Here is a 26,201-nt window from a genome sequence, read left to right as displayed (position 1 = left end):
ATGACGTTAATAATCGGCAGTAAACCTCAATGTGATTTGAACAGTGATTAATAAACGTGACCAACATCAGAAAAAATTTCACATTGGCAACTCATTAACACTTTTAACATTATTTCCCTCCCCAAACTCATAATGGCCATCTCAAATCTCGGTTTGGAGTAGAGAACAGAACAGACTCTGCACAGCTTGACCTTGTCAGACTGAGATCAGGTAATGTCTTATCAGTCTAATAAAGGGGAAGATAGTGTTGGAGGCGTGGACTGACTGCACTGATAGAAGAACCCCTCTGACATGAGAATCGTCACTGAGAGCAGCTCAGCACAACAGGTATGAACCACTCCTCTCTTTCTCTGTTATAAAAAAAAAGACTATAACAGTTATCACATTTAAATGATTTGATTGAGCACAGTTGATTTAGAAATAGAAAAGAACACAAACGAGATCTTTTCGATATCTCAATAGTTTGCAGTGAGATTACATGGAGACTTTTGCTTCAGTCAGCTTTGTTTTGGATTTGTTTTCTCTCAAGACTAAGATGCCAATAGAGTTTCCGGAGAGATCTTGGCGATGTCTTATACTGTGCTCAAATTTTATAATACAAACATGTTTTCTTATCAAGTTCTTGCAAAACAAAATTATATGAGCTGCTATTGACATTACATTGCTTTTTAATCTAACCACTCTTAGAAAATATAAGGTTCAATGGTGTGGCTGATTATGATTTCACTTTTTTAATGTAATGTTGCTGTTTGAGCATAAACAACATCTGCAAAGTTACGACACTCGAGTTCAATGCAAAGAGAGAGAATTTCCTTTTAAGAATTTGCTGTTCAATTTGCTTGGATTACAACGAGCTTCTTCCTGGATTCCTGACATCATTAACCCTAAAATTTGCATAAACCCCGCCCCAGAGAACACTCAACAAAGGGGGTGAGGCCATGTTTAGAGAAGAGGAAGAGTTGTTGAGGAAGAGGAAGAGTTGCTTTAGAGAAGAGGAAGAGTTGTTGTAGTAGAGTGTTGTTGTCATGCCGTCATTTTACGCCGGACTGCTTCACAAACGAGGGTCAATTGAACACAAAAGATGAACATGACGGCACATGCTAGTGGATGAGTTGAATCAACTCCACAGCAACTACATAAATTTATCCACTAACCGTTCAGAAACGTCCAGTTTCATTCTAAAAGTTGTAACTTCTTCCTGAGTCTCTCCATCAGTGTCGACTCCGGTTTGAACAATATAAGGCTGAAAACCTTTACTGATGATCCTCAGTTTGGCTGCGTGAGATTCTCCAGCTTTGTTGTTGTTGAGCTGTTAAAGCTCCGCCCTCTTCTGGAAAGGGGGCGGAAGCAGCAGCTCATTTGCATTTAAAGGGACACACACAAATGGTATGTTTTTGCTCACACCCAAATAAGGGCAAATTTGACAAGCTATAATAAATGATCTGTGGGGTATTTTGTGCTGAAACTTCACAGACACATTCTGGGGACACCAGAGACTATAATATAATATAATATAATATAATATAATTATTATTATATTATATTATATTATATTATATTATATTATATATAATATAATATAATCTTGTAAAAGGGGCATAATAGGTCCTCTTTATGCCAAAAAGGTTCTGTATGTGGAGAATCATATATAATATAATTGCTTAATACTGTTTAATGTTTAGTGGGTTATTTAATTTTTTCTAGTATGTTTAATTGTACAATTAATGGATTAAATCAAAATTAATTGAAACTAATACATTAAATAACCCCTAAAAGGTTCGCCTGACAGAGCCCTTTAAGGTTCTGTATAGAGCCTTTTCTTCTAAGTGTAAACAGATTCTTTGTTGTATTTTATGAATGTATCTTTTTTTAATAATGTTTTTAATTGTTCTGTAATAATTCATTGGACATAATCAGTTGAAAAGAAAAGTTCAGGATTCTTAATATTCAGTAACTAGCTCTGTTATATAATCAGTATGAAGTGCCAGGTTAATAATAGCAGGTAAAAGGCTATTGTTTCTATAGTTCAACACTCAGGAGTAATGGATAGAGAAAGAGTTCATCATTACTACGTCTTCAGTTCTCATGTAAAATGTACAGATAAGACAGTTCAGAACTATTCTGAAGTTCAAAATGGTTATTCCTCTGTAAAACCACATTTCAGATACAGCCAAGCTGAAGAATGAAGAAAAATAAAAGTGAAAACTCTCCAGATAAAAACACATCACACAAAGCTGATGAAGGTATGAATTGTCTAATTTTTAATTGCACAATATCTGCAATTACATGTATATAATAATTAAGTAAAAACAAATTAGTTTTTAATGTTTTACTAATTTTCTATCACACACCTTTCTTACAAAACAGATGCTGACCTCAAGTGAGTATTTAGTTTTTATTTATTGACCTTTGTTTCTATTGATCTATATTACTTATGCATGATGTGACAAAAATGCTACCATTTCAGATAAACATTTAATATTTTGTTGTTGAATATGTTGATTAAAATTAAGTAGAAAAGGAGGGAAAAGGCTAAGATTAGAAAACCAAAAAGGCCTCATAAATGCTGTGCTTGAAAATCAATTTTAAGCTACAAAAAGCATCTAAATTCTTTCTGTGTCTGAAGGAATGGCAGCGACAAAACTAAAGAGAAAGCTCCGACCGTTGGATTCTTTCAGCTGGTAAGTGTCTCGATATGATTCTGCTGTTCAAATTGATGTAATTCTTGATTTTTCTCTCACATCACTGACCTCTGTCCAGTTCCGCTTTGCCACATGGAAGGAAGCTCTGATGATGGTGGTGGGAAGCGTGTGCTCTCTGGTCCACGGCGCCGCGTCCCCTCTCATGCTGCTGGTATATGGCATGATGACCAACACCTTTGTGGACTATGAGCTTGAGGTTCAGGAACTGACCAACCCGAACAAAACCTGCGTCAATAACACCATTACCTGGCTGAACGGGTCTGTGGTTGAGCGGCCGGACAACACCACCACGTACTGTGGGTGAGTGAGGATGTTCAAGACACAGTTTGAGGCATACGAATGATTCAGTCCTCACGACAACCTCAGGGGCCCCTTTCAAATTTTATTGTTCTGTGCAAGTGCAAGAGCCTAGGTTTTTTTTAATTTTTTTTATTTCGATAGTCCACTTTAGACATTCTACAAACTATAAGTAACTTTGCAACTACATGTCAATGAACTCTCATTAGAGTATTAGTAGACTGTTTTAGGGTTCAGGTTAGTAGAATAAGTTGACATGTACTTGCAAAGTTACTTATAGTTAGTAAAATATCTCAAGAGCCTGGGATTTTTTTTTTTTTATTGGTTACACTTTATTCCACTATTTATAAGTGACTTTGCAACTACATGTCATTTAACTCTCATTAGAGTATTTGTAGACTATTAAGTTAGGGTTAAGGTTAGTATATAAGTTGATACTTGCAAAGTTACTTGTAAGAGAATGTCTGTTGGTGGACCATCAAAATGAAGCTGGAATAGTTTATTTAAAATTAATAGTTGTTTCAAAGGTATTACTTTTCAGTAAAACAATATGAAGACATGATTTTTTTATATTGAGATGAGTCATGCATAATAAGACCAGGAATCTGCGTTAAGAAAATCAGGCCAAGTGTTAGCAGATATTTAAGCTGCAGTCTGTGATTTTTTTTTTTTTTTCTTTTTTTTTTTTCTCTTTGTCGCCATCTCTGTTTGAAACATGCGATTGCAGTCATATGCGGAACAGTTATCTGTACATGCGTTGTGCCTCGGCGCAGCTCGTCAGTGCGGATGAATCAAATGTTTGCTGTCAGTCACCGCACCGGTGTGGATGCTGTACTTCAAAATCACAGATTCTACGTCTTTAAAGTGTGACCAATATAAGAATTTTCACTGGAAAATATCATCTGAACAAGTAACATTTCTGCCACTTTTGTTCTGACCAACTGAGGAAAAAAGCATTAGGCCTACAATAAATCGTGTTGTCAATGATGATTAAATCTAATGATCGCTTAGCTCGGATCATGCTAAACCGTGCAAATTATTATATATTATAAATATATTATTATTATTATTATTATTATTATTATTATTATTATTATTATATTGTTCTCAAATTGTTAATGTTAACAACATCAGCATTACGTGACTATGTGTATTTAGTGTGTTTCAGCGTTACCTGTAGATTTCAATTTCTGTAGCCACTCCACAGTCCAAGTCTTTTGCTTTTTGACTATTTTTGAATCTCCAGTTGTCATGATTCAAATCATGATGATTGTCATTTGAAACTTTCTGGATTACAATCTGCCATCAAAATAAGTTTAATTATTTCAGCTGCTGTGAGAAAAGGCTATAAATGATCCAATACCAGCACCATCCTCAAATGATAAAACCGACTAGCCTGGACTCCTTCATTTCTGTTTACGGACGTGACGTAATGATGCACAGAGGAACTGCTGCATGCTTGAATTTCCCGTGGAAATCCACCATGTCGCTCTTACTATAAAACATTATTGCAAGCTTACCGTTGTGAATCGAGCTAAGATAATGAGATAGTTTTGAACACTGGCTGGTTATGTACTTGCTCAAATTGATTTTGGATAATTTTTAACCAAAAAAGTTACGGACTGCAGCTTTAAGCAGATACTAATACTGTAATTGCAAAGTTACTTATAGTTAGCAGAATGTATAAAGTGGACTATTGAAATTTTTTATGAAATTCCTTAGGAGAGATATTTGTAGACACAATTGAGACCATTGTTGACAATGCAAAAGAATAGAGTTTTAAATCTCCTTTGGTTCTGGAAAACTGGATGAGAAATATTCAATAAGTCTGAATTTGAGATCTCTTCTGAAATGAGAAACACAAATGAGATTACTACCATCTGTTTCTCAAATTTTATTTTTGTTATATTTTGATTTAAATCAATATTTATTATATAAATATATTTTACTAATATACAGTACTGTGCAAAAGTCTTAGGCCACCACCAGCTTTGTTGTTTTAGCAATGTTTTAATGACCATCCATATTTATTTTTGTCTCTTAATTATGATTCAAACAGAAAATACAGGAAATATGTATAAAAAAAAACCCATAGGAACAAAATTGTTTTTTTTTTAAGCAAAAAAATGTCACATGTCTCCTGGACTTCTTCTCAAAGAAGAAACTTCTCATCAGATTTTGAAAGTTTTCTTGGCCTTCCAGTCCTTTTCCGTTCCATTTATGTTTAAGAGCGCCGGTTCATGCTATTGCTCAAGTGTAAGGGGAGGTCACTAAATACTTGCCACTTTAGCCTATAATAGCAGTTTTTTCTGATTTAAAAAAAAAAAAAAAAATGTCCCTCTTTTTTTAATACTGCATATAAATTTACCATATTTTCTGGTTATATTCCAATAAAGAGACTGAGAGAGAAATAATTCTATATGGTCATTATATCATTGCTAAAATACGGAAGAGGATTAGGGCCTGCAAGCAATAATAAAAAAAATAAAACAATCTCAAGATTAAAGTTGTTAAATTTCGAGAAAAAACCTGAGATAAAATGTTGAGAATAAACTCATTAAATTATGAGAAAAGTCGTTAAATTATGAGAACAAATTCGTTAAATTATGAGAAAAAAGTCGTTAAATTATGAGAACAAATTCGTTAAATTATGAGAAAAAAGTCGTTAAATTATGAGAACAAATTCGTTAAATTATGAGAAAAAAGTTGTTAAATTATGAGAAAAAATTCGTTAAATTAAGAATTTTTTTCTCATAATTTAATGAGTTTATTCTCAGCATTTTATCTCAACTTTTTTTTCTTGAAATTTAACATTTTTCTCATAATTTAAACGAACTTGTTCTCGTAATTTAATGACTTTTTTCCTCGTAATTTAATAACTTTATTCTCAACATTTTATCTCGACTTTTTTCTCGAAATTTAACAACTTTAATCTCGAGATGGTTTCATTTTTTTTATTATTGCTTGGCCCTAATCCTCTTCCGTAATAAAATAACATCTAATGGTGGCCTAAGTCTTTTTCACAGTACTGTATATAATTATATACAATATATAATTTCTTTATACAGTAATATAGGCTAAATGTATATTGCATTAAAGGTCTTCGGTTTTCAGTAGGAAAGGTGTAATTTAAATGGCCCCTATGTTAATAATTAACAATTTTTACAACTGAAGCTCGATAATATTTTCTTAGAGCTGCTGTAAAGCCAAAACAATCTGTCATTTAATTTTCCTATTATCACTGTGAAGCTGCTTTGAAACAATCTGCATTGTGAAAAGCGCTATATAAATGAAGATGACTTAACTTGACTAAATACTCTTGCTCTGTCCCTTTCTACAGTGTGGATATTGAGGCTGAGATGACCAAGTTTGCATTTTACTATGTTGGAATTGGAGCTGGAGTCCTTATCCTGAGTTACTTTCAGGTACAAGAAAAACTTTTTACTGTACGCAGCAATCCAGATGAATGCACTTCAAGGATCTGATCCAATATTAACGTCTATCTAGTATAAGAGATACAGTCGTGATTCTAACACGTCTTTGTCCATTGATCGCAGTAGTGCTGCAGGTCTGCTGGAGACAGAAATATTATTATGTCAGAACCTCAAGAAGATGTCTTGTTTGTGAATTCATGGTATTCATGAGCATTCACTCTGATTTCAGATCGCTCTCTGGGTTTCTGCTGCCGCCAGACAGATCCAGCGCATCCGAAAAATGTACTTCAGGAAGATAATGCGCATGGAGATCGGCTGGTTCGACTGTACCTCCGTCGGGGAGCTGAATACGAGAATATCTGAGTAATATTCAAGTCTTTCTGTGCTTTCTTACACTATTGTTAGCTATGCGCATGAATCTGTCATAGTGTTAAATATTAAAACTTTACAAGATGCCTCAAAACATGCATCTTGAAGAGTGATGAGAGTTTTCCGTGGATGATAAACCGGTTTTAAAAATCAATTTATGAAATAATAAAATCTAGTTTAATTTAGCATGTTTGTGACTTCTTTATTTTTTTATGTAGTGACATTAACAAAATCAACAATGCTATAGCAGACCAGATGTCCATCTTCATCGAGAGGATCTCAACATTCATATTTGGTTTCATGGTGGGATTCATTGGCGGATGGAAGCTGACGCTGGTGGTGATAGCAGTGAGTCCTCTCATAGGACTGGCTGCAGGACTCATGGCAATGGTTGGTATCACCACAAAAGGTTTGAAATAGATTAGAATTCAATGAAAATGTAATGTAATCTAAATGTGTTATATTGATGTGAAGGCTGTGGCGACGCTGACGGGTCGTGAATTGAAGGCCTATGCTAAAGCCGGAGCGGTGGCTGATGAAGTCCTTTCCTCCATCAGAACGGTGGCCGCCTTTGGAGGAGAGCACAAAGAGGCAGAGCGGTACAGCATGACTGCTTTCTGTCAATGCAACCTTCGTCACTTCTGGATACTCAAAGTGAAACAGGATATTCAGTCCAAATAATAACTGACATGATCCATGATATCATGATATTTTTAGTGATATTTGTAAATTGTCTTTCTAAATGTTTCGTTAGCATGTTGCTAATGTACTGTTAAATGTGGTTAAAGTTACCATCGTTTCTTACTGTATTCACGGAGACAAGAGCCGTCGCTATTTTCATTATTAAACACTTGCAGTCTGTATAATTCATAAACACAACTTTATTCTTTATAAATCTCTCCAACAGTGTAGCATTAGCCATTAGCCACGGATCACAGCCTCAAACTCATTCAGAATCAATGTAAACAGTTAAATAAATACTATACTCCCATAATCCGATGTATGCATGCAGCATGCATGACGAACATCTTGTAAAGATCCATTTTGAGGGTTATATTAGCTGTGTAAAACTTTGTTTAGGCACTGTTTAAGGCAAGCGCAGTCTCCGTGGGCAGAGAGCACGAGATTTAAAGGGGCTGCACAGCATAAATCGGCTCATATTTAATCATGCCCCAAAATAGGCAGTTAAAAAATTTATTTAAAAAAATCTATGGGGTATTTTGAGCTGAAATGTCACAGACACATTCAGGGGACACCTTCTATTACATCTTGTAAAAAAACGTTCAGTGGCACCTTTTAAAAGGAAAATTAATTTCAAAGGCAAAACATGTTATTACTTTTCAATGAAACAATATGAAGACATGTTTCTTTATTGAGATGAATCTTGCATAATAAGACAAGGAATCTGCATTAAGAAAGAAAATCTGGTCAGTTTCGATTTCATGAACCTTAAAGGGATAGTTCACCCAAAAATGAAAATTGTCATAATTTACTCACCCTCCTGTCGTTCCAAACCTGTGAAACTTTCGTTCATCTTTAGAACATTAATGAAGAACTTTTTAATGAAATCTGAGAGCTTTCTGTCCCTCCATTGACAGTCTATACAACTACCTCTTTGAGGCTTCAAAAAGTTCATAAAGAGATTGCAAAACTAATCGATATAAATTGAGTGGTTTAGTCCAAATTTTCTGAAGAGACTAGATCGCTTTATATGATGAACAGATGTTATGACAGTGTGACTTGAGAGAGTAATAATGACAGAATTTTCATTTTTGTTTGAACTAACCCTTTAAGTTAATTGGTAACATGTTACAATATTGGCTCCATTCATTAACATGAGCTACATGAGCTAACAATGCCAACAGGACCTTAGTGTAAAGTGTCATCAGTTAATTTCTTCCAATTTGAGCTATACTATTAAATGCTTCCTTTTTGCACATCAATCTAAGATGAATTATTGTTTAGTCAATTTGTACACAATTGATTATGAATGAAGGCTGGACACTTTTATGGATGCTTTTCCATAAAAAAAAAAATTGCCTTTTTTTTCTTTGGTTATTTCCACAGGTATGACAAGAACCTCATCGAGGCCCAGGCTTGGGGTATTAAGAAGGGAGCGATCATCGGTGTGTTTCAGGGCTACCTCTGGTGCATCATATTCCTGTGTTATGCTCTAGCTTTCTGGTACGGCTCAAAACTGGTCATTGAAACCAAGGAGCTCACACCCGGCGGCCTCGTTCAGGTATGACTTCCCACACAAAAGGAGAAATTCTGAGGAAAAATAAATTTTAGTCTTTACCTCACACAAAGCTACAGTATCAAATGACTTCATTTTTTTTTTTTTTGTCTTATGTGGAGCTTGACAAACGTGGTCACCGTCGTATGGAAAGTAAATCTTTTGTTTCACAGAAAAAATAAAACATGGGTGTCGCGTTTGGCAAGGCAGATGAAATTAATGGAGGAGCAGAGAGGTGGATCTTAATATCAACTGATTTAAACTTTATTAATAAACAAAACAAAGATAATCCATAAGATAGGAAAAACGTCAACACTTTTGGCTTACGCTCAAAGGGTCTCATTCATGAAACACGAGCAGAACAAATTTTTGTGTAAATCGTGTGTAAAGTGGTTCTGACGTAAATTTTCGGATTTTCCAAATGTTAGTTGGTACGGAAGAAATCTACACCTGCTCCCAGCCACGCGTAAATAGTGCGTTTAACATCCGAACGTTTTGCTTATTAATAAGGCTGCATTTTAATTCACCTTAATAAGGTATAGCTACATATTTACACAGCATTTTGAAAAATATTATATATAGTAATTACATACGTTTTTTCTTTTTACTTTTATTGTGAGAGTCAGTAATAGCATCTGCAAACGGAGTACTTTAATCAAATAATGGATAGATTTCAATATGGTTGGGCAAACTAATGGCCCCTTATTTGTTATGGAAATTGTTTCCTATAAAATGTCCAAAATCCTTCGTTTGGTGTCATAATATGATGCCCATATATAGTTGTCAGTCGGATTTAATGGGCGGGATTTATGGTAATTGAGAATGAGCGTGCACGCGCGTCCCATTTACGACTGATTGGAATTCATTAACACACACACACATTTCACTATCACTTCTGACGTTTACGAAGTATTTGTGAATCAGGAGGAGAGTTTCTTTACGCGCAAATCACTCGCATATTTATTCGTATGTTTACGAATGTTTCATGAATGAGACCCAATGACAAGACAGGACAATGAACTGAACAAAACTCAGGGCTTAAATATACACAAGATAATGCACAACTCAACAAGAAAAAAGAATGAGTGGGAAATGGGGAACAAAGGAAACAATAAAAGAACACAGGAAAACAAGGTGATGCAAACTGATGGTATGTTTACTTGTGACTTTATAAAAACACTATGCGCCTATAAACTGAACATGTAATATGCATGTGCATGCAGTTACCGTTTTAACAAATACACATTTTTGTAGTTTACACAGAAACGATAATGGTGCCATTTTCAAAAACTCACACTTTGAAACTTGTTTTCAAAAGTTTGCACTTTCAAGCCCCAAAACGCAATTGTCCTGTAAATGAATGGCCAAAACACATAAAAAGTTATGTAAATGGTGTGGTGTAAATGCCCCCTAAAAGTCTGTAAAACAGAATGAAAACATTAGAATGGGTTAAATAAATGACTTAAAAAAAAAAAATTGTGGTATATTATATTTATTTTTTTATTCATTTAATTTTATGTTTTGACCAGTCTTTTTATAGAATGTTGATTATTGTTCCGAATTTTTTTTTTCCAGTTGATTTAGGCAAGGGAAGTTTATTATAGCTTATATATCATGTTCCATACACAGTAGTAATTCAAAGTGCTTTAAGTGATTTAAAATAATCATAAATAAAGGTAAAGGTAAAAATAATAAAATAAAAATGCATTAAAAATATTTTTAAAAGAAATAAGATACAGAAAATGATATTCAGTAAATGAATGATTTAATGATTAAACTTTTTTTTTTATTCTCCACAGGTGTTTTTTGGTGTTCTCATGGGTGCCATGAATCTGGGCCAGGCCTCTCCATGTCTTGAGGCATTTGCCTCTGGTCGCGCTGCAGCTAAGAGTATATTTGACACTATTGACAGAGTGAGAATAACACACACATCCACAGTTCTTCTCACAAAATCAATGAATTTCATTCTTTCAGCTTTAGGGAAAGATTAATCACTGTCACAGTGTGTTTCCCGTACAGGAACCAGAAATCGATTGCTTCTCAGAAGAAGGTCATACGTTAGACAAAGTTAAAGGTGACATTGAATTCCACAGCATTCACTTCAACTATCCCTCCCGTCCTGAAGTAAAAGTGGGTTATGTTTTTAGCATGCATATAATTTAATCTACTATTAATATTTACATTAAACATTTAAATTCTATCCAGTATTGACTGGCTGTGTCTTATGTTCAGATATTGGATAATTTGAATGTTGTGGTCAAAGCTGGCGAGACAACTGCATTTGTTGGACCCAGTGGATCGGGAAAGAGCACAACGATCCAACTCATCCAGAGGTTCTATGATCCCAAAGAAGGAATGGTACAGTAGTTAAATTTCAATTACTAATAACTCTGGTTCAAGCTCTTTAAATAATTTTGTAGCAGATCAATTATTTCCAATGAATAAATAAAAGAATATCTGATCTAGTTTTGAAAATCTGGTTTTGTAACAGCATTTATTGTTGTCATTTTTAGGTCACCCTGGATGGTCATGACATCAGAAGCCTGAATATCCAGTGGTTGCGCTCCCTTATTGGAATAGTGGAACAGGAGCCTGTTCTGTTCGCCACTACGATCGCTGAGAACATCCGATACGGCCGACGTGGAGTCAGCATGGAAGAGATTATAGAAGCTGCCAAACAGGCCAATGCTTACAACTTCATCATGGATCTTCCTCAGGTGCCAATTACTGTACAAGATCTGTACATGCATTACCTTACTGATAAAATACACAAAGTAACAGAGGACGTGCATGACAGTAAATGGCAATTTATTGTTTTTTTCTTTTTAAAATAAATGTTAAAATATATTTCTATATATTAGCTTTGCATAATCAAACTAAAGTTTTATGACAATCTGTGTTGTTTTGTGCAGAAATTTGACACACTGGTCGGCGAGGGTGGTGGACAAATGAGTGGAGGGCAGAAACAGAGGATCGCTATTGCTCGAGCGCTGGTCAGGAATCCCAGAATCCTCCTGTTAGACATGGCCACATCAGCTTTGGATAATGAGAGTGAGGCTATCGTACAGGAGGCCTTGGACAAGGTAAGTTTTGCAACATCCTTAAACTGAGACCAAATTTAGCAAGTCAAGACAGGATGAGTTTGGTGGATGTAGCTTAAAAACTTCAGAAGTTAAAGTATATCTCTTTTAACTGAACGGATTAATGGTTTTCCCATAGCTGACAATGATCAGCAACAGCCTAATAACTATTTAGAACACATTAAGAAGCACCAAGCAACACCCTAGAAACCACTTAGAACACATTAACAAGTGTCCAGCAACTCCCTAGCAACCACCCAGCAAACCACTTAGAACACCTTAAGCTCCCAGCAACACCCCAACAACCAATTAGAACACCTTAAGTGCCCAGCAACTCCCTAGCAACCACTCGGCAAACCACTTAGAATATCTTAACAATTGCTCAGCAACACTCTAGCATCCACCCAGCATACCAATTAGCTCCCAGCAACACGTTAACAACCAATTAGAACACCTTAAGCACCAAGCAACAACCTAGCAACTGCTTAGAACACATTGACAAGTACCATCAACTCCCTAGCAACCACCCAGCAAATCACTTAAAACATCTTAAGCACCCAGCAACACCCAACAATCAATTAGAACACCTAATTAGCATCAAGCAAGTGCCCAGCAACACCCTAGCAACCACCCAGAACAACATATCAACCACACCTATATATATTTCCATTTATTTATTTATTTTTTTTGTTTGTTTGTTACACACACTCATTCAATGACATTTTCAGGCTCGACAGGGAAGAACGACTATCAGCATCTCACACCGTCTGTCCACAATCCGCAACGCCGATGTGATCGTGGGCTTTGAGCATGGACGCGCTGTAGAGAGAGGAACGCACAGCCAATTACTGGACAGAAAGGGAGTGTACTTCACCCTCGTCACACTCCAGAGTCAAGGAAAGGATACAGACAGTGATAAACCAGAGAACAGTGAGTAAAGGGAGTTTTGGGAGTCATATTCAAGAATTCAGATTGCTTGAATTGTTCACCCAAAAATGTTCACTCATGTCGTTGCAAACCTGTATGTTGGTATTTTTCTGTGAAACATGAAAGGAGACATTTTACAACATTTAACCAAAGAATTTCATGCATCATAAGCTATCCATTCATGTATTTTTATGCAAATTTTGGGATAACTAAAAAAAAAACCTGAATGGAAAAGCCAAAATGTGCATAAACTGTATGAATGAACTGAGGTGGATCATTAAGAATTATAAGAAGACACATGCATAAGCTATGATGGAAGTGCATTTGGATGAAAAATATTGAATGTATGGAAAACATCTGGATGAAGATACTAGGTTTTGAATGACATGAAAGTGAATGACAGTATTGAAATTTTTAAATGATCTGTAACACAATACTGAATCACACAGCTGCTGAGATGATCATTATGGAGGAGGATGGACTTGAGAGAGTACGAAGCTTCAGCAGAGGAAGCTACGAGAGCAGCTTAAGGTATGTGAAGGTTATGAAAGGCTCATTTTTAATTTTATCTTGAGAGGAGTGTCCAAAATGTTCTCTTTTTAAACTAAAATGCATTTTCCTATAGGCGGTCTTTGAGACAGCGATCTCATTCTCAGATGTCAAACAAAATTCCGGATGCCATTTCTGGAAAATTCAAATTCCACTTGGACCGTTACGAAATGGAGGAAATTGAAACAAACAACAAGGTCTGGAACTGAATACAGTTGAATACAGTATCACCCATGCAAAAATTCCCTGTCTTTCTATATTTATCTAAAGTTCTCTACCTTGTCTTGCAGAAAGGCAAAGGTGATGCTGAAGAGGTCATTGAACCGGCTCCTGTGGCACGAATCCTGAAGTATAACCGTCCTGAGTGGCCGTATATGCTGCTGGGCTCTTTAGGTGCTGCCATCAATGGATCGGTCAACCCCATCTATGCTCTTTTATTCAGTGAAATCCTTGGGGTGAGTGCTGAAAATTCAGCTTTGCATCACAGGAATAGATTACACTTTAAAATGTATTCAAATAGAAAACAATGGTTTTAAATTCTTTTTCACGAAATTACTGTATTGTTGATCAAATAAATGGTGAACACAAGAGACTTCTTTCAAAAACATTAGCAACACTTTACAGTAATAAAGTAACTATTTGCAAACTATTAGTTTATTATAGTTAATTCATAGTTAATATATTGTAGTCTCTACATTGTTAATATATTAATAGGCGATATATAAATAGTGAGTTCTTCATTGTCACTGTAATTAACCAAATTATTATTGTTTAATTAGCTCATATGTAAAGAGTTAAAAAAATAGATATGCTTTGTTTACAACATATTAATTGTAAAAGATTCTCACTTTAGATTAGGTCATGGAAAATTGGAAAATGTCATTAAGTGCTTTAAACCAAACTTTATTAGACATTAATTGCATTAGTATTCCTCTAGTGTAATTGCATAGTGTTCCTCAAAAAAAAAAAAAAAAAAAAAAAAAAATTATATATATGTACACACAGAACATTTTCTACAGAAAATGTAAAAATCTAGCATAAATTATACAGATTTAAAAATATTTTCTCTTAGGCAAGATTAACACACACTCTTAATCTTTAGGCAGTGTAATATTTTTATTAAACACAGGACTGTTTAACAGTATTATTCCTGTTTTTCAGACATTCTCCATTCAAGACCTGGACGAACAGAGGAGGCAGATAAACGGGATTTGTATTTTGTTTGTCATCATAGGAGTCCTGAGCTTCTTTTCACAGTTCTTGCAGGTATTTCCACATTTATTTGGTGCGGCTTTGCATATCTACAATTTATTCGTTCCCATGAGAAACGTGTATTTTGATATTACAGCAGATCACTGATACTGCAATAATTTTATTGCAGGGCTACTCATTTGCTAAATCAGGAGAGCTGTTGACTCGTCGGCTGAGGAAGGTCGGCTTTCAGACAATGTTAAGGCAAGAGATTGGCTGGTTCGACAACCCCATAAATAGTCCTGGTGCTCTGACTACCAGACTAGCCTCTGATGCCTCCATGGTGCAGGGGGTGAGTGCCAAAAGATATCCAAAATAAAATAAAACACAAATTTGCTCAATTGGCATATTGCAAAGCTTGTAAAAGCACTTGTTTCATATGCAAAGTGATGCTTCTTATAGGTGCATCAGGAAAAAATGAAAAACTTTTTATGATATACAAGAACATGTATTTTTAGTGGAACTTAGGGTGATAAATTGCATATTTAAATAAAAATGAATGAAATGCCCTTTTAAGATTTACATCATTTATATGGTTCAGTGTGTGTTTAATTGTGTTTCATGTTCTCTTCACCAAAGGCTACAGGTTCACAGATCGGCATGGTTGTGAACTCCCTGACCAACATCGGCGCTTCCTTCATTATTGCGTATTACTTCAGCTGGAAACTGAGTCTTGTGGTCACCTGCTTCCTTCCTCTCATTGTCCTCTCTGGAGTTTTTCAGGCTAAAATGTTGACAGGATTTGCTAACGATGACAAAAATGCATTGGAGGCTGCTGGACAGGTAAAAACTCATGTTAAATAAGGTCTGATTCACTCATTCAAATGCAGCATTCATGCTTTCACTGAGGCAGCAAATAAGCATGCATAATATGTAACCAGTGTTGTCAGATTACGAATGAATTACTGGTTCTTTTTAATGAATCTTCAAATTCATAACTTATTGGTTTGAATCAATCTCATGACTCAATAAATCAGAGTTGTTCTTGGCTCAACTCATTAATTTCATCGGATTCAATTCAAAATGAAGCAAGAAATCTTACTGTTATGTGTACTATTTATTTATTTATTTATTTATTTATTTATTTATTTATTATTAGTATGCATATCAGTGTAAATTGTACTCTACATTCATACAGGTGTCCAGTGAAGCTCTGAGCAACATCAGAACCATCGCCGGCTTGGCCAAAGAGAAACACTTTGTGTCTCAGTATGAAGATCAACTAGAAACACCATATAAAGGGGCAAAGAAAAAGGCTCATGTTTATGGGATCTGTTTTGCATTTGCCCAGTGTGTCATTTTCATGGCCTTCGCTGCCTCTTTTAGATACGGTGGCTATCTGGTCAGTAATGAGGGGCTTCCATACATGATGGTGTTCAGGTTAGTGCAGAGTCATTGATCTGTAACTTTTATGCATTGCATTCAGGGCTTGACCTTATCACCCGCCAACCAGCCAAATGCGGGTGGATTCCAGCAGTGGCGTGTAACGCAGTCACTCCTATACTAGCCACTTTGCTGGGTTGAACTTTATATATAATTAAATAAATTTTTAATTTGTAGTCTTTTAAAAAGGCATCTTGTATAATAAACTAAGTGCACTAGTGTTGTCAAAAATATTGATTTTTTTTTTTCAATACATATTGATACTGAAATATCTGAAACTCTAGTACTCGTTTTCCGCAGAATAGATACATGATACCAGCTGCTCTTTCTCTCATATTTCTCTGACAGCGAGTCGACACACAAACCGCCTCCCCTCACTCACTCAGTTCATTTGCTCCCGATAGTGTTACAGGGCTTGAATTTCAGCATGGGATTGCACATATTGTGCATAATTTTACTCATTCCCACAGATTTTGTGCGCACACTCAAAGTGCGCACACATAAAGCCACCTCTCAGTACTAAATTGAGTTATTTTTCGCTGCGTATTGCACTTAAACGGTCAAATACACACAAAATAATGTGAAAATGCCGGCCTTGGTGAGTATTCATGTAAACACAGTCAGTTATGTTTAAAGTGAACGTAAACCGATGAGAAAGAAAACGCATGTGTAACAGTATAATGGATCCATGCGTCAGGTTTTAAAGTGACAGCAGCCTAATATACCTGCTGCTAAATTATGAGATAATATTAAAAATATGTATATGGCAGTTTTTACCCATAGTATCTGTCAAAATTGTGGTTTAACACTAGAACTACCAAGGCAGTCATTTTGACCGTTTTAAAGATTTGCAATGTAATAACTTTGTTGAAATAAAACCCATATAACTACAGTTCCATGACTTTTCTTAAATTAATGTAAATTTTATTTTAACATTGTTATTTTATTAAAATTTCAAAACACAAAAGAGTTCTGAGTATTTCTACCTTGAATGGCCATAGCGGTCAATTTGACCGCACATATTGCAGGCGTATCTCCTCAGCGCTTTTTCCCGCGGTTAAAGATGTGCGTAGCTGTTGCCTAGCAACCTTTCTCTGGCAGTTTTGTATGCTTTTGATAAGCTAAAACTTAGCTTTACCGTCAAAATGGCAACAAGAAAGAAAATGACTGTCACTGAGGTTTTATCCTTGCTTGAGAACATTGATGATGCAGAGTCTGATGGAGGAGCAGAGAGCGATGTCTCTTGACAGTTCGTCTGACACTGATTCTGAGGTTCTGAGTCCTAATATAACAGAACTATTTATTCATTCTAGATTTCATTAGAGGCTGCATAAAATTGTTTCCGATTCGTGTGGTCCAAACATTTCCGATAATGCTAAAGCATTGTAAACTCCAAAAGTCAAAATGTATTGAATAAAGACAGATGTAATCATTTCCAAAATTCACAATATGTTTTTATCTAACGAAATATTCTGCTTCATTTTATATTTGTTGACATTTTGACTTTCAAAAACAACATTTTAACTGCGGTGAAAAACTTTGATCTCCAGCTTGCCGGATGCAAATTGCGGAAAGCAAATTGCGGCATGCGCTTTTGTGGGAGGTCTAGTAGCTCTTACACAATAATATCACGAACATATTATATTATGTATGCTTAAATTACCCCACATTTTTCATTAAACATGACCATAGAAGCTTTGAAGTAAATATAACATGAAAAAAATGACATTCACTGCTGTCTGGTATGAACAGTCAAAATGACCGCTATTGGCAGTTCTAGTAGTTATAGAATTCCGGTAGTGCTAGTGTTAAAGCAGATATGGAATTGAAAATTAATGCATTTGTGGTGTAATACTGAAAAATAATAATTATATAATCTTTTTATAAAAGCAAAGATTGTGGTTAAAGTAAGATACATATGGAAACAAATGTCTGTATTACTGCATATATAAAACTTAACATCCATGTGGATTTTATCACTGAAGGGAATTACCTGAAATGTTTGAAATGCACCAGTAGTTCAAGTCGTTGGTGTCATTAAAAGATGCTGTGTGTGTTTATTGCTCAGAGTCATTTCAGCTCTCGTGACCAGCGCAACCGCACTCGGCAGAGCTTCATCTTTTACACCAGACTACGCCAAGGCTAAGATTGCAGCTGCCCAACTTTTCAAACTGCTGGATAGGGTTCCCAAAACTAGCCTGAGCAAAACGGAAGGACAAAGTTGGGTGAGTATGTGTTCTGCTAACTTCCAACATTTTCCTAACGTCAACCATTTGCCCTCTAAAGACATCTAAACCCAACTTTTCATGGCTAGTTTGCATGGCCTATTCATAGTTTTCATGTGACATCACACCCTTATAGGAACACCCTCCTGGAGTGCAAAACACGGCTTTCCTCCATTGACCACCAGTCATTTTTACCTGGTTTGTGTACTAATGTAGTAAGATAGTGATATTAAAAGACCAAATTCAGTATACACCTTATTGATGATGCATACTATGTACACACAGGCATAAACACAACGTGCAGTTTTGAGTATAAAGAAAATGCTTAGCCATTTAGTGTCTGCATTTATATTCTGGACTCATCTGCTTGCCTGTGTTAGTATGCATCTTCAATAAGGTTTATACAGAATTTAATCTTAATCCCTTTATGTATCTTAATATCACCCTTTTAGTACATTAAGGGACTTTAAATGATTAAAATTAAAATTTCCTGATAATTTACTCACCCCCATGTCATCCAAAATGTTTGTCTTTCTTTCTTCAGTCGAAAAGAAATCAAGGTTTTTGAGGAAAACATTCCAGGATTTTTCTCCATATAGTGGACAATTTCAGTGATATGCCATTTAATGCATGTTACTCCCCTAAAGATTTGCTTACAGACACCATCAAATTAAAATCAGAGTTTTGTGTCTTTAAAGGGATAGTTCACCCAAAAATGAAAATTTGATGTTTATCTGCTTACCCCCAGGGCATCCAAGATGATGTTTTTTTTCTTCAGTCGAACGCAAATTATGATTTTTACCTGCAACCGCTGCCGTCTGTCAGTCAAATAATAGCAGTGATTGGGAACTTGAACAATAAGAGTCGAAAAAACTTCCATAGACAAATCCAAATTAAACCCTGCGGCTCGTGACGACACATTAATGTCCTAAGACACGAAACGATCGGTTTGTGCGAGAAACCGAACAGTATTTATATCATTTTTTACCTCTAATACACCACTATGTCCAACTTCGTTCAGCTTCCGGCTAGTGAGGTCTGATCGCGCTCTGACGACGGAAGTGATGTCTCGCGCTCATTGAAGTATATGGGCGAGACATCACTTCCGTCATCACAACGCGTTTTTTGACCTCACTAACAGAAAGCTGAACGAAGTTGGACATAGTGGTGTATTAGAGGTAAAAATTATACAAATAATGTTCGGTTTCTCGCACAAACCGATCGTTTTGTGTCTTAGGACATTAATGTGTCGTCGCGAGCCGCAGGGTTTAATTTTGATTTGTCTAAGCAAGTTTTATTTACTGTTATAGTTGAAGTTCCCATCTACTGCTATTATTTGACTGACAGACGGCAGCGGTTGCAGTTAAAAATCATAATTTGCGTTCGACTGAAGAAAAAAAATTCACCTACATCTTGGATGCACTGGGGGTAAGCAGATTAACATCAAATTTTCATTTTTGGGTGAACTATCCCTTTAAGTGCATGTCTATTCTCTTTGAGATCATCTACAGTATGCTAGTGTAAAAGTTGCCAGTATTTGCTTTTAGCAGATATACATTAAAATGTTCAGTCTTTATAGGACGGGACAACAAAAATAATATTGATGACTCCTCTTTTAGCCTTATAAAATGTAATGTTCTCTTCCATCTTGTTACAGGATGACTTTAAGGGAAAAGTGGAATTCAAAGAGTGCAGGTTCACGTATCCCAGCAGGCCAGACATCCAGGTTTTGAGAGGGCTGGACGTGTCAGTACATCCAGGACAGACTCTCGCTTTTGTGGGCAGCAGCGGCTGCGGCAAGAGCACCAGCGTACAACTGCTGCAGCGGTTCTACGACCCAGATGGAGGACAAGTGGTATGAAACTACATTTATCTACTGCATATTTAATGCATTTCCTCTGAAATGTCTTAACTTATTGCAAGAATTATAGGTTTTAAATTATTCAAATGTAAGAAGTAAAACAGAAGATATCTAGTTTAAAATAATCATGGCATTTTGCTAAAAATCTCTTGACAGTTTCATACTCATAAGGCGAGGAAGCTTTGTAAAATCCTTTCTAAGTAGGAAGCAATTTCCCTTCCTGACACATTCATTTGATTGCATGATTCCTTAAAATGTTTTCAAACCATGACTTTCTCTAATCGTCCTAGCTGATCGATGGACGTCCATCTGAGAGCATCAGTGTTCCCTTCCTGAGGTCTCAGATCGGGATTGTATCCCAGGAGCCGGTGCTGTTCGACTGCAGTATCGCAGAGAATATCCAGTACGGTGATAATTCTCGCACCGTGAACATGGAGGAGATTATAGAGGCTGCTAAGAAGGCTTATCTGCACGATTTTGTGATGACACTTCCTGATGTAAGTTATGCATTCCTTTTCATCACGGCTGACGATTTGAATTCACAAATATCAAGTTTAATATGGCTCAAAGTTGACATGAAATGTTCTTCGCCACTTTTATGTCTGTAATCTAATGAATTTAGAAGTATGCAACCAGAAAAAAATGTTGGGTCAGTTAGACATTCTTCAATGACCAGTGGGGTCATGCACCATTAATATAAATGGGAAACTGATGGAGCAATTATATTTTGATGAATGATTATGAAAACAAAAATTTGGAATAACAAGCAAAATAAGACAAAGGACATGCATTAAGAAGATGAACAGGGTCAGTTTTGTTGGTTTTGACCCCGTAAAGCATATTGTATTCTAAGGCTTCTAAATACCAACATGATCTAAACCTTTGCTGAATCCACTAAACCTTCTAAATTTTTATACAATCCACTACATGCCTTCTGTTCAAACTTTTTAGCAAGTAGAAGGCCTTTTAGTGTAATTCTATGAACATCCACCTTCAGGTTGTGAAATCTAAATGATTTTTATAAAGTAAAGGTAAGAATAATTTTGTTAGTAATATTTAAAACAAACATTTAGTGAAGCAACTTAGGTTTACTTCATTATCCATACATCATTTTTAGATAAACTGTGTTAAAATGTCCGTATAAAACATGATATTTATTTGTTCATCTCTCAATCATCATTGCATTGCATTGTTTTGCCCCCACATTTAAAAACTACAGAGCTCTGATCATAAAATGAAGCTTTTAAATATCATCTTACGAAGACTACTTACTAAATGCAAATAAATGTCACTTGTAAGATGTCTGTATAAAAGTCATAAAAATCTGATTAATTTATATTACAAGCTATCTGAATTGTACTTTTTGGCCATAACAGCATCTGTGTCAAATTGCATATTTTTTCTCAGTTTGAGCCTCTGAATAAAACTGAGGCATTTTTTCCCCACTCGACTATGAGCTCCATATTCTCACAGCATCATGCTACATGAGCCATAAAAACCTGATGTATCAAATATGATACAAAACATAAAAGACATATGCAAACTGTTTTTACATTTTGTCTAAAGGTTCAATGAACTGTTCCATTTCAAAAAATGTTATTTTTCTGCCTATTATTTCATGTCATGCATTACTGGATTAACCCTCTGGTGCTCTTCAGTCATTTTTGATTGAAAAATGTTATTTTTTATTTTATTATTATTATTATTATTATTTTTTTTTATTATTAATCAGAATGGTGCAAGACGTGGTAAAGGTTTTGGCACTTGCTATGTGAACAGAAAAAAAGGAAAAGAAATCATGGACATGATTCAAAAAGGTTAAATGATCCTGAAGAAACAGTCACACTCCTCAAAAATGAGTGCACTGGAAGTGAATGGGAGACAAATTTCATCTAGTGAGAACTTTTGGTACTGTGGCCAAACAAAATCTTCACTCATTTTTTGAGATTTCAAGTTCCAATTTGGGACACAATTTGTTTAGATTTATGGTTTTGATTTTCTTGCAGTTTGAGTAAAATGTGTTTTTGAAAATATATATTTCATATAAAAATTGAAAATGGTGTTTCTGTGCATTTTTCATAGCAATAAACGTAAACTAATGTAACTTTAAGTAAACTTTTTTTCACTTCAGCAATAATTTGCCAAGCGTTGTCTTTGAAGAGATCAAAACTAAGTCTGTGCTCTAAAGTATTCAAAATTAATGACCGTTTAAGTTGGAAACGTAATTTTCAGGTCTTTACTCAAAAAGTGAATAAATGGATTATAACTACAGCATAAATATAAATAAGTTCCATACACTCTAAAAATTGCTAGATTAAAAACAACCCAAATTGGGTTAAAAATGGACAAACCCAGCAATTGGATTGTTTTAACCCAGCAGTTGGGTTAAATGTTTGCCAAACGTGCTGGGTAGTTTCATTTAACCCAATTATTGTTTAAAAATGACTATATGTCTGGCTTAAAATGGACCCAAAATAGGTTGGAAATTAAAAATCAGACACATAATTACTAGAAGCGACAATAATAATCAAAAGGTGAAAATTTATTGAAGAAATTTAATATTTATTGTTTAATTATTATTCATTAAAAATGTTAAACAAGTTAAATAAAACTACCAGCATGTTTGGCAAACATTTAACCCAAACGCTGGGTTAAAACAACTAAAAAATGCTGGGTTTCAACCCAGCATTTTTTAGAGTGTAAAATCCCCTAAAAATACAAAATATGAAATAAAATAACATCGAACTAAAAAATATAAAAATTGATCATTTTTGTCCAACATGCGAAGGACTCCAGAGGGTTAAGCACGGCTGAACTGTTTAACCCTTTTGTGTTTTTCAGAAATATGAAACTCAGGTTGGGGCTCAAGGCTCTCAGCTGTCCCGCGGACAGAAACAGCGCATAGCGATCGCACGAGCCATCGTCAGAAACCCTAAAATTCTGCTGCTGGATGAAGCCACCTCTGCACTCGATACTGAGAGCGAGAAGGTAAAACAATATCAATGTGTGAATGCAAACTTACAGTCTTATTTTACACACTCTCACTATATTCTCAGTATTTTTGAATGCTTTTTAATGCACAAAATGCATTGGATTTTCAATCTGCAGACAGTTCAGGCAGCGCTGGATGTGGCGCGGCAGGGACGCACGTGTATCGTCATAGCCCACAGGCTTTCCACCATTCAGACTGCTGACATCATTGCTGTGATGTCACAGGGTGTGGTCATTGAGAAGGGGACCCACGAGGAGCTCATGGCCAAGAAAGCAGCATACTACAAACTTGTCACCACAGGGGCCCCTATTAGTTAAAACGACAAACGACATTTACTTGAGCCAATTTTGACCCAGTTGGGCTGCTCAAACAGACTGCAATTGTTGAGGTGTTTATTTGATATGTATTTATTGAAAAGTGGATTTTATTGAACTCCAAGTAATACTTGGATGGTTCAGGTGTGGTTAGTCAGCCTGGGTGACCTCAGTATTTCAAGAAATTTAATTAAAATGCATTGTATAAAAATGTAAGACATGCAAACAATTGATTTGTGTAAAGTTTCTGCCTATTCTAGACATTACTACATCAGTCATGTACTAAGTAGCTGAAGATACGGTGTCCTTGAACTATAGTGTCAATAGTAGTGGACTGATAACATGTTCTTAATCACTGATATGTTTCTGCTCAGTCATTGTTTCTCTAGTGTCTCTAGTGTCATGTGTAATCTATTTTTTTCATGTCTGTCTGTCACTTTGCAGATGCTTTGTCCAATGCTGTGTACATATTAAAACGACCTTTATGAAACCGTATGTGAGTCTGTGAATTTAAAAATGCAGAACTATCCATTTATTTTGACCAGTATTAGACGGTTCAAGTAACTTTTAAAGGGTTAGTTCACCCAAAAATGAAAATAATGTCATTAATTACTCACCCTCATGTCGTTCCACACCCGTAAGACCTTCGTTAATCTTCGGAAACACAAATTAAGATATTTTTGTTGAAATCCGATGGCTCAGTGAGGCCTGCATAGGGAGCAATGGACACTTCCTCTCTCAAGATCCATAAAGGTACTAAAAAATATTTAAATCAGTTCATGTGAGTACAGTGGCTCAATATTAATATTTTAAAGCGACAATATTTTTGGTGTGCCAAAAACAAAATAACGACTTATTTACTGATGGCCGATTTCAAAACCATGCTTCAGGATCGCGTGTCAAACCGGCAAACTGCTGAAATCACGTGACTTTGGAGCTCCGAACCGATGATTGGACACAAAAGATTCATAACACTCCGAAGCTTCATGAATCAGTGTTTTGAAATCGACCATCACTAAATAAGTCATTATTTTGTTTTTTGGCACACCAAAAATATTCTCGTCACTTTAAAATATTAATATTGAACCACTGTACTCACATGAACTGATTTAAATATTTTTTTAGTACCTTTATGGATCTTGAGAGTGGAAATGTCATTGCTGACAATGGAGGCCTCACGGAGCCATTGGATTTCAACAAAAATATCTTAATTTGTGTTCTGAAGATGAACGAAGGTCTTACACGGCACGGCATGATGAGTAATAAATTACATTTTTTTCATTTTTGGGTGAACTAACCCTTTAAGTAAATTGTGCTCATTCGTTTAGCGAAAACAGCATGGTATTATTAATTTATTGCTTGTTTAAAGTCTTGACAATAGAAATTGTATTGCCACAAAGCTGTCATGAAGATTTTTAATGACTGTAAAAATATTTTATAAACTAAAATACTACTCTAAAATGACTCTAAAACGGCCCAAAATGGTTTAATGTGGTTTAATATGTTTTTCTTTCATCTGGCCTGGATGATAGTAATGTATAGTAAATACTATAGTGTTTTTGAACCATAGTAAAGTACATGAATTAATTTGTTGTGGTAATTCTATAGTAATATAATCAAATTACTTTACCCCTTTACTATGTTTTCTTCAACTATAGGGTATATTACACTACAACACACTAAAGTATACTACAGTATTTATTAGTTTATCAGTTAACTATAGTACAGTATGCTGTAGCATTCATTAAAGTGTTGTTAATACTGTAATATATACAGTATACTACAATTTACTATAGTATATGGCTCAAAAACACTAGTATTTACTATACATTGCTATAGTATTTTTTCATCCAGGCCAGATGAAAGAAAACATATTAAACCAGTATTTGGGCCATTTTAAAGTAATTTTGGGCCGTTTTAAAGTCAGACTAGTATTGTAGTTTATAAAATGCTTTAAATGATTATAGTATTTTTCATGTGAAACACTAGGAGGCAAAAATGTAGATCATAACATTTTAGACGAGAGTTTGTTATAGTGGAAAGACCAGATGACAGCAAACAGCTTGATATGAAAATGTAAACGGTAAATTTATATTCAAGAATATATAATCTCCAAACTAATGCCGCTGAAATCCATTTATGGTGATTTGATTATCTTCAAAATGGCAGTCATATTTACATTTCCAGTATTTAGTAGATAAAGACTGCTAAAATATACAACAATACTGCATGGATTGATAATGAAAATTAAATCAAATAATTTATTTAAATTTTTAATTTTATTTTTGGTACAGTTCATGCTTCCTTGAATGACAAAATGAAATTACATTTGAGCATTTGATTTATCATTTGAGTAGATGTTTTGAGCATTTGATTTATCATTTGAACAGCCGTTTTGAGAGTTTGATTTGTTATTTGATGATTTGAGCATTTGATTTATCATTTAATCAGCCGTTTTGAGAGTTTGATTTATTATTTGATGATTTGAGCATTTGATTTATCATTTGAGTAGATGTTTTGAGCATTTGATTTATCATTTGAACAGCCGTTTTGAGAGTTTGATTTGTTATTTGATGATTTG

General features: G+C 35.1%; 1 protein-coding gene across 2 annotated transcripts; it reads left to right on the top strand.

The window, feature by feature from the left end:
- Positions 1-193: 193 nt before the first annotated feature.
- On the top strand, positions 194-24,108 carry abcb11a (ATP-binding cassette, sub-family B (MDR/TAP), member 11a). 2 transcript variants are annotated; one of them, XM_067410027.1, is made up of 28 exons: positions 194-327; positions 2,165-2,243; positions 2,368-2,380; positions 2,627-2,681; positions 2,761-3,002; positions 6,340-6,424; positions 6,663-6,796; positions 7,021-7,192; positions 7,277-7,401; positions 8,870-9,044; positions 10,838-10,951; positions 11,058-11,168; positions 11,271-11,396; positions 11,552-11,755; positions 11,951-12,121; positions 12,847-13,048; positions 13,495-13,576; positions 13,671-13,791; positions 13,885-14,049; positions 14,756-14,860; positions 14,976-15,137; positions 15,425-15,628; positions 15,984-16,225; positions 18,297-18,453; positions 20,111-20,308; positions 20,605-20,811; positions 23,156-23,302; positions 23,423-24,108. In XM_067410027.1, the coding sequence occupies exons 2-28, from the start codon at positions 2,183-2,185 to the stop codon at positions 23,621-23,623; spliced, it is 3,981 nt and encodes a 1,326-aa protein (XP_067266128.1). In that variant the 5' UTR covers positions 194-327; positions 2,165-2,182; the 3' UTR covers positions 23,624-24,108. The 2 variants fall into 2 exon arrangements, with proteins under 2 accessions (XP_067266128.1, XP_067266129.1); XM_067410028.1 differs by lacking the exon at positions 194-327 and adding an exon at positions 1,083-1,386.
- The last annotated feature ends 2,093 nt before the right edge of the window (positions 24,109-26,201 follow it).

The sequence above is a fragment of the Chanodichthys erythropterus genome, chromosome 14, assembly GCF_024489055.1.
Source record: "Chanodichthys erythropterus isolate Z2021 chromosome 14, ASM2448905v1, whole genome shotgun sequence".
Taxonomy (NCBI): domain Eukaryota; kingdom Metazoa; phylum Chordata; class Actinopteri; order Cypriniformes; family Xenocyprididae; genus Chanodichthys; species Chanodichthys erythropterus.
Note: the sequence above shows the minus strand (reverse complement) of the source record. Positions and strands in the feature narration are given on the sequence as shown.